At 38.4% G+C, this 9,484-nt stretch overlaps 1 protein-coding gene across 1 annotated transcript in view; it reads right to left on the bottom strand.

Moving 5' to 3' along the window:
* DEF6 (DEF6 guanine nucleotide exchange factor) overlaps nucleotides 1–9,484 on the bottom strand; it is a 44,427-nt gene that overhangs the window by 3,365 nt on the left and 31,578 nt on the right. Inside the window, exon 4 of the mRNA XM_044675283.1 lies at nucleotides 2,477–2,643. Coding sequence (XP_044531218.1) covers nucleotides 2,477–2,643 — 167 coding nt within the window. The remainder of the gene's footprint in view (nucleotides 1–2,476; nucleotides 2,644–9,484) is intronic.

Here is a 9,484-nt window from a genome sequence, read left to right as displayed (position 1 = left end):
CTCTCTCTCTCTCTCTCTCTCTCTCTCTCTCTCTCTCTCTCTCTCCTCTTTTGTCTGTCTGTATGTCACTGTCTCTCCCCTTACCTTCGGTCTTAGAACTGATACTAAGAATCGGTTTTGAGGTAGAAGAATGGTAAGGACTAGGCAATTGGGGTTAAATGACTAGGAAGCATCTAGGGTCACATTTGAACCTGGGACATCTAAGCCTGGTTCTCTATCCATTGAGTTACCTAGCTGCCCATTTGGAGTTTTCTTGGCATTTTCTTTTTCAGTTCATTTCTCAGATGAGAAAACAGAGGCAAAGAGGGTTAAGTGACTTGCCTAGATTCACACACCTTGTAAGTATCTGAGGCTGGATTTGAACTTAGGAAGATGAGTCTTCCTGTTGTCGACGTGAAATCTAGAGACCCTAAACTTGTGGCCTAGTGAGATCTGATGAACCCCAAGTTTTAGGAATAGCTTGTAAGTTGGAGACCCCCAAAGCTTGTGCTGGGTCCCTGTTCCCATGAGAATCCACCCTGAAGGGAATCTCAGGCTAGTAGCTGCAGACTGAATAATGGACCCTGGGGTAAATGCTAAATACCCTTTTGTCTTGGGTAGTCTAGCCCAGCCTATCAGAGACCCTTTTCCAGGAAGACACATCTGGGCAGGGGCCATCCCTTAGTATCTACAGTAAGTAGCCACTTTCCCAAACACTCTAGCCTCCAGCTAGGATTCCTTTCCCAAGCTGGACTGTATCCTGTCAGTATAATGTCAATCATCTTTCCCAGCCCCTGGATCTTCTCAAATGGTATATAAGTTCCCCCAATTTCTTTTGTTCCTCGGAGTTGTTATCTGGCATGGTGGCACTCCCAGGGGGTCAGGGACCAGAACAAGCAGAGTTCAATCCTCCACTCTGCATAAGGCACGTGGTGCGCGCTCTGAGTGGAGGCCTAATCAGCCCTGTTCCCCCTTTCCCTTAAGTAAAGAGTGGCCTTTATGACTATTTCATAGTTCTGTGTTTTTTTTTGTTTTGTTTTTTTTAAACCCTTGTACTTCGGTGTATTTTCTCATAGGTGGAAGATTGGTAAGGGTGGGCAATGGGGGTCAAGTGACTTGCCCAGGGTCACACAGCTGGGAAGTGGCTGAGGCAAGATTTGAACCTAGGACCTCCTGTCTCTAGGCCTGACTCTCACTCTACTGAGCTACCCAGCTGCCCTCTCTGTGTTTTTTCAAAGTTAAACCCTGTCAAGACAGAGCAGTCAATATGGAATCAGACGACTTGAGTTTGAGTTTAGGCTCTATCTTTTCCTTGTCCTTGAGCAAGTTACTTTCCCAATTTGGGCTTCAGTTTCCTCATCTGTTAAATGACATAAAAGGTAAAAAGTGCTGGTATTATTCTGGCACTCCCTAACTCACAGATACGGAAGCATATTCAAGTCTCCTTTTTAGTTCAACTGAGAATGATTTTCTCTAATCTGAAGTCCTTTCCAGACTTACCAGAAAGAAGGAAAACTTATCAGTACTTAAATTTCTGGCAACAACGCCCTCCTCTAAATCCCTTTCCTTTTTCCCTTAGGACTAATCTCAATCTTTTAATAAAGTATTTACAAGTCAGGCCTTTAAAAAGCCAGACAATGGATTAAGGGTGGCAACCAGTCTTAAAATGGAAATACTATCCTGGAAGTACACTAATATACTAAGGATACTAACTAATCCAACCCTCCTGGGCTGGAGTCAGCTCACCTTGACTGCCAAGAGCCAATTGTTAGATTTTCTGGATGAGCATTTATTTACACCTTGGAAATTGGCAAACAGCAAATGCAACAAATCTTGGCTTGACTCTTTTTTGGTTTGGTTAGTCTCTTGATTTAAAAAAGTGGTGGAGAAAATGTGAATGATGCAGATTAAATTTAAAAGCCTATGTTTGAGGAGAGCAAGTTGTTAAACAATAACCAGCAGACCCCAGACTGCAGGAAGCTCTTGTCTAGTTAAGATGTGTTAATAGATACATTAAAGTCTAGGTTTTCTCCTATGCCCTGAAGGGAATAGGGAAAATTTTCTTGATAACTTCAATTCTTTGTTGAGATGCAGAATAAAACCCATCAGAGAAGGATTGAGTGGTTTTAGGAATATGGCCAAAGGAAAGCCAAAAGATTAAATGATTTACATTAACCTAAAATTAATTTTTAAAAATTGTTTCTGGCAGGCTTGTGCCTATGATAGAGTATGGTATTATTTTTCTTCTGCATGAGGTTGTTATGAAAAACCCACGCTTTAATAATAATAATAAATAATTTAATAATAATAACAAATAGAAAAGTTCTCATACATAATATATTTTTTCCTTTCTACACAGAGCTGTTTTAAGAAACCTAAGAACTACATAAGCACTACAGAGCAACTGGCATGAAGTCAAGTCCCTGTAGATCCAGGAAAAGGGTTGAGAATAGGACTGGCCAGGGATGTCCCCTGGTCTTTGGCAGGCATTACCTACCTGGTCTGGGCATAACGCATGGACTCCTCATCCTGGCGAGCCTTCACCTCTAGCTGTAGGGCCTCCTGGAGCCTCTGTTGCATTTCCTCCAGCTCCAAGATCCGCTGTCGCTGCCTAACAGCCTCCTCTTCCTTCATCTCCATCTCTGCCTGCATGGAGGCTCGGGCCTAGACCAGAAGAGGAAGCACAGAGTCACTGAGGGCCCAGCAGAATCAGTACAGAACCTGACAGAGTTTCTGAGAACATCCAAGTCCAGTCTCATAATTGCCAGTCAATAAACACAGCCAACAAGCGAAGGCAGTGAGGTGGCTCAGTGGAGAGAGATCTAGACCCAGAGATTGGAGGTCCTAGGTTCAGATCTAACCTCAGGCTCTTCCTAGCTGTGTGACTCTGGGCAAGTCCCTTAATCCCCCATTGCACAACCATTATTTCTCTTCTATCTTAGAACCCAAACAAAGTATTAATTCTAAAAGGGTTTCTTGTTTTGTTTCTTTTCCTCTCTCTCTCTCTTTTTTAAAGTGATGATAATCTCTGCTCTCAAAGAACCTATCAGAGGGAGATCCCATGTTCATATATAGAAAGCATAGTCTACAAGGGCAAAGTGATTTTGGGGAAGAAGTTAGCAGTTGGAGAGGCTGATTAGACAGTGGTGTCTGAGCTGAGCCTTAAAGAAAATGAGGGGGTTGTAATCTTAAGTATCAAGGACAATAACCTGTGCCATAAAAAAATTTTTTTTAGCTCTCAATTTTTATCTTCAGGATTGGTTCTAGGCAGAAGAGCAGTAAGGGCTAGGCAATGGGGGTTAAGTCACACAGCTAAGAAATATCTGGGGCCAGATTTGAAGCCAGGCCCTTCTGTCTCCAGGCATGGCTCTCTATCCACTGAGTTGCCCCACTATAAAAATTTTCTTGAGATACCCTATGGTGACATGGAGATGATCCCAGGTTCTTAAAAATTTTTTTTAATTTATTTTTTAATATATTTCCCAATTATGATTAAAAGTTTATAACATTCATTTTTTAAAAAATTCTGAGTTCCAAATTTTCTCCCTTTCTCTTTGCCCTACCCTTCATTGAGAAGACAAGCAATTTGATATTGAAAACATATTTCCATGTTAGCCATGATGCAAAAGAAAATGTAGAAAAAAAAATCAAGAAAAATAAAAAAAATGTTTTGAAAAGTATGTTTTCAGATGAAAAGATATTTTTTAAACATTTTTTATCTTTTGATCTACAATCATAATCTGCAAATACTTTTTTAAACATTTTTTATTTAATTTTTTTTTTAAACCCTTAACCTTCCCTCTTGGAGTTAATACTGTATATTGGCTCCAAGGCAGAAGAGTGGTAAGGGCTAGGAAAGGCGGTTAAGTGACTTGCCCAGGGTCACACAACTAGGGAGTGTCTGAGGCCAGATTTGAACCTAGGACCTCTGATCTCTAGGCCTGGCTCTCAGTCTACTGGGCCATCCAGCTGCCCCCTCATTTCAGATTTTTGAAGGCTATGTTAGTGGAGAGCTTGTCCTGGCAGATTTGTATCCTTGTCTTTTATGTCTAGGAATCTATAAACATACACTCAGTGTTCTCCCCCAGACTCTAAGCTCCTTGAAGGCAGGGACTATTTTCACTTTTGTCTTTACATCCACAACACTTACTTAGCACAGTACCAGGCACATAGTAGGTACTTAATGAATTCATTCAGACTGGAAAGGTTTTGAAGCCAGTCCTGGTCACAGACTGTACTACTTGGAGGACAGTCCAAGAACCAGCTTCACTAAGTTTAGAAGGGCTCATCCCCCTGGGCTTTGTCCATAAGGGTCAGATCCCAGCAACTAATGAAACCATCTCCTCAGGCACAAAAGAGCTGTGATCTGAATCAGTGAAGGGAAGGCCCAAACCAATAAAATCACAGATCCTCGAAATATTGAAGTACTAGTAATAATGTTCATAATTCTCAATATATATTATATATGGTAAAACAAAAGCAAAGAACTGAGTTGAAAAAACACTCATGAAATGCCTACGACAAGGGGCAATCTGTGGATAAAGTACCAGACTGGAGTCAGGAAGATGCCTCTTCTTAAGTTCAAATCCAGCCTCTGCAAACTTGGGACACTAACGCATTTCTAATGGAGTTGTGAACTGATCCAACCATTCTGGAGGGCAATATGGAACTATGCTCAAAGGGCTATAAAAGAATGCCTGCCCTTTGATCCAGCCATACCACTATTAGGTCTGTATCCCAAAGAGATAAAAAAAAAAAAAAAATGGGAATGGGCCTGTTTGTACAAAAAGTTATAGCTGCTCTTTTTGTGGTGACAAAGAGTTGGAAATTGAAGGGGTGTCCCTCAATTGGGGAATGGCTCAGAGTAAAATAAGCAAAACCAGGAGAACATTGTACACAGAAACAGCAATATTATGGAACAATTAAATGTGATAGACTTTGCTACTAACAGCAATATAAAGATCTAGGACAATTCTGAGGGACTCTATTCACAGATAAAACGTTATCTGCATCTAGAGAAAGAACTGTGGCAGTAGAAATTCAGAAGAAAACATGATTTATCACTCATTTATTTGAGTTTATGTTTGGGGGTTCTGGTTCTATAGGATTATTCTCTTACAAAATGAATAATATAGAAATATGTTTTGTGTGATAATACATATATAACCCAGATTGAATTTCTTGTCAGCTCTGGAAGGGAAGAAAAGAGGGAGATAATATGGCTCAAATGCCTTTGGAAAACTTTTGTGAAAATTTGTTATTAAATTTAAAAAATTTAAAAAAAAAAGAAAAAGTCCAGCCTCTGATACTTTCTAGCTATGTGACCTTGAGCAAGTCACTTAATCTTGTTTGCTTCAGTTTCCACATCTGAATAATAAGCTGGAGAAGGAAATAGTAAACCATTCTAGTCCCCTTTCCAAGAAAATTCCAAATTCCAAAATGTCCAACAAAGAGTTGGACACAACCGAAAAACTACAAAACAATAGGTATAAGGGGCAGCTTGGCACTGAAGTGCCATATCCCTGACAGAATACTTCATTTGTAGCCAGAGGATCTAGGTTTACATCCTAAATTTCCTAAACCACTATTTCTATATTTTGGGGCAAGTGACTTATCCTCTCTGGGCCTCAGTTTCTTCATTTGTCAAATGAGATTGTTGGACTAGAGCAGCGGTGTCAAACTCAAAGAGAAATGGGAAGACACTAGACCAGTGATGGTGAACCTATGGCATGGATGCCAAAAATGGCACACAGAGTGCTCTCTGTGGGCATGCAACTGCCCTCTCCACTGCAGTCTGTTACTAAAGAGGCAGACATACTCAGGTGGCGCTGCTCCCCTCCCTCTCTCTATTGTGCCTGATGATATTTTTTCACATCCCCGCTCCTCTGCCCAGCAGTCAATGGGAGCATACAGTGGGGTAAGTTGGGTGGCTCATAGGTGGCAGAGCTGGAGGGGAGCAGATGGCTCAGGCCACTCCCCTCCCCCTCTCTGTACTCACTGAGGACATTCCTCACTTCCTCTCCCCCTCCACCCAGCAGCCCAATGGGAGAGCTTTCTCTCTCCCCTGTGTAGGGTAAGGGAGGTAGGGGAACACCTGGTACCCAGCATGTGGGGGAGAGAGGCACAGTACTTGGTCTGTAGGTGGCGTGGGGGTGGGGCATAGCACTCCATCTCTAAAAGGTTTGTCATCACTGTACTAGACCATACCTAAGGATCCTTGCTGGCCATATATTGACTTTAAAAACTACTAACATAATCTATGTTTTATTGTATTTTAATTTATTTTGTTAAATATTTCCCAATTACACTTGAATCTGGTGTGTGTTTGATACTTCTAGACTATAAAATCTCAAAAAAGTTCCTTTTGGGGAGAACAGCCTCATAGTCCCCTGACAGCTGAGTAGATCAAGGAAATATGGCCAGATTGAGAACCCGAGCAGTATAGAAGATGGAGGAGTAAACGTGGTTCTAGATCTATGATCCTAATTCAGAACAACACTGTGCTAGCCTCTAGGGATACAAAGACACTGACAAACATCAACTTTCTTGATCTCTACAATAGATTGCCATTTTAGAGATGAGGAAACTGAGGCCCAGAGAATAAAAGTGATTTGGCCAAGATCATGCAATGGTAGAAATAGGAGCTAGAACCCATATCTTTCTGATTCTAAGTCCAGCAAAAAGAACATGGTTCTAGAGCCAGAGAATCTGAGGTAAAACCCCACCAAATAAATTACAATTCCTTTATTATTTTATGATAATAAACTAGCACAATTGATTATTAATTAAATTATATGATAAATTATAACAAATATTATATATTTTACATATTATATTATATATTATAACATACACATATAATATAACATATAACATATATAACAAATACAACAATAGTTTACTATTCACTTGCTATTTTATAATGATACACTGGTATTATTAAATATATTATAAAGTAATAAATTTAATATATAACATTATTACTAAATTAATTACTAGCCTATTATTATATATTATATTATGTCAATATATAGATATGTTATAATAAATTACTATAATAGTTTATTATTCAAAAAATAGTTTACTGTTCTTTTCTAGATCTCAGTTTCCATATCTGTAAAATTGTTAAGCTAGATTTGATAGTCCCCAAGGTCCCCTCTAGCTTTGGCTCTATGGTCCCTCAATTAGCTCTTTTTATTGGGCTGGATCATTAGTGTTAAATATTCTATATTCTAACTGTAAAATCTTAGGTAATCTGGGCTAGGAATGGGCAGAAATATGAGGGTTCTGACAGGTTCTGAAGAGGTTAAGAGGAATTGAAAGAGAATAAACTACCAGGCAAAGAGACATGCACTCAGACTATACCCTTCCCCCCAAGCAGAGGCCTTCTATTCCATTTTTTTCTTTTAACTCTCACCTTCTGCCTTTGAATTCATTGAATTCCAAATCAGAAGAGCAGTAAGGACTAGGCAATGGGGGTTAAGTGACTTGCCCAGAGTAACACAACTAGGGAGTATCTGAGGCTATAGGACCTCCTGTCTCCAGTCCTGAGCCACTTAGCTGTCCCTTTCTTTTCTTAAAAAAAATTTGTCTTCCTTCTTTTCAGCGGCACGTGGTACATTCACAAAGATTGACCATGTAATAGGGCATAGAAACATTGCAAATAAATGCAAAAGAGCAGAAATAATAAATGTAACTTTCTAAGATCATAATGCAAAAATTAGTAAGGGCACCTGGACAGGCAAATCAAAAACTAATTGGAAATTAAATAATATGATTCTCCAAAACCAGCTAGTCAAAGAAGAAATCATAGAAACAATCAACAATTTCATTGAAGAGAATGACAATGATGAGACATCCTACCAAACTCTGTGGGATGCAGCCAAGGCAGTACTCAGGGGGAAATTTATATCCTTGAGTGCATATATTAACAAACTAGGGAGGGCAGAGATTAATGAATTGGGCATGCAACTTAAAAAATTAGAAAGCGAGCAAATTAAAAATCCCCAGATGAAAACTAAATTAGAAATACTAAAATCAAGGGAGAAATTAATAAAATCGAAAGTAAAAGAACTATTGAATTAATAAATAAGACTAGAAGCTGGTATTTTGAAAAAAACAGATAAAATAGACAAAGTACTGGTCAATCTAATTAAAAAAAAGAAAGAAGAAAACCAAATTGACAGTATCAAAGATGAAAAGGGAGACCTCACCTCTAATGAAGGGGAAATTAAGGCAATCATTAAAAACTATTTTGTCCAATTATATGGCAATAAATATAGCAATCTAAGAGGTATGGATGAATATTTACAAAAATACAAATTGCCTAGATTAATAGCAGAAGAAATAGAATACCTAAATAATCCCATATCAGAAAAAGAAATTGAACAAGCCATCAAACAACTCCCTAAGAAAAAATCTCCAGGGCCTGATGGATTCACAAGTGAATTCTATCAGACATTCAAAGAACAACTAATCCCAATACTACACAAATTATTTGATATAATAAGCAAAGAAGGAGTCCTACCAGATTCCTTTTATGACACAAATATGGTACTGATTCCAAAGCCAGGTAGATCAAAAACAGAGAAAGAAAACTACAGACCAATCTCCCTAATGAACATAGATGCAAAAATCCTAAATAGAATACTAGCAAAGAGACTCCAGCAAGTGATCAAGAGGATCATCCACCATGAACAGGTGGGATTTATACCAGGAATGCAAGGATGGTTCAACATTAGGAAAACCATCCACATAATTGACCATATCAACAAACTAACAAACAAAAATCACATGATTATCTCAATAGATGCTGAAAAAGCCTTTGACAAAATACAGCACCCATTCCTATTGAAAACACTGGAAAGTATAGGAATAGAAGGTCCTTTCCTAGAAACAATAAATAGTATATACCTAAAACCATCAACAAGCATCATATGCAATGGGGATAAATTAGAAGCCTTTCCAATAAGATCAGGAGTGAAACAAGGATGCCCATTATCTCCTCTATTATTTAACATTGTACTAGAAACACTAGCAGTAGGAATTAGAGAAGAAAAAGAAATTGAGGGTATCAAAATAGGCAATGAGGAGACTAAGCTATCATTCTTTGCAGATGATATGATGGTCTACTTAGAGAATCAACTAAGAAGCTTGTAGAAATAATCAATAACTTTAGCAAAGTTGCAGGATACAAAATAAATGCACATAAATCATCAGCATTTCTATATATTTCCAACACATCATAGCAGCAAGAGGTAGAAAGAGAAACACCATTTAAAATCACCCTAGATAATATAAAATACTTAGGAATCTATCTACCAAAACAAACACAGGAATTATACGAAAACAACTAGAAAACATTTTCCAAACAATTAAAACTAGATCTAAACAATTGAAAAAACATTGATTGTTCATGGGTAGGATGAGCTAACATAATAAAAATGACCATTCTACCCAAATTAATTTACCTATTTAGTGCCATACCTATCAAACTACCAAAAAA

This window comes from Gracilinanus agilis, chromosome 4 (assembly GCF_016433145.1).
Source record: "Gracilinanus agilis isolate LMUSP501 chromosome 4, AgileGrace, whole genome shotgun sequence".
NCBI classification, from domain to species: Eukaryota; Metazoa; Chordata; class Mammalia; order Didelphimorphia; family Didelphidae; genus Gracilinanus; species Gracilinanus agilis.
The sequence above is the reverse complement of the archived record's forward strand: the minus strand, read 5'-3'. Positions and strand labels throughout refer to the sequence as shown.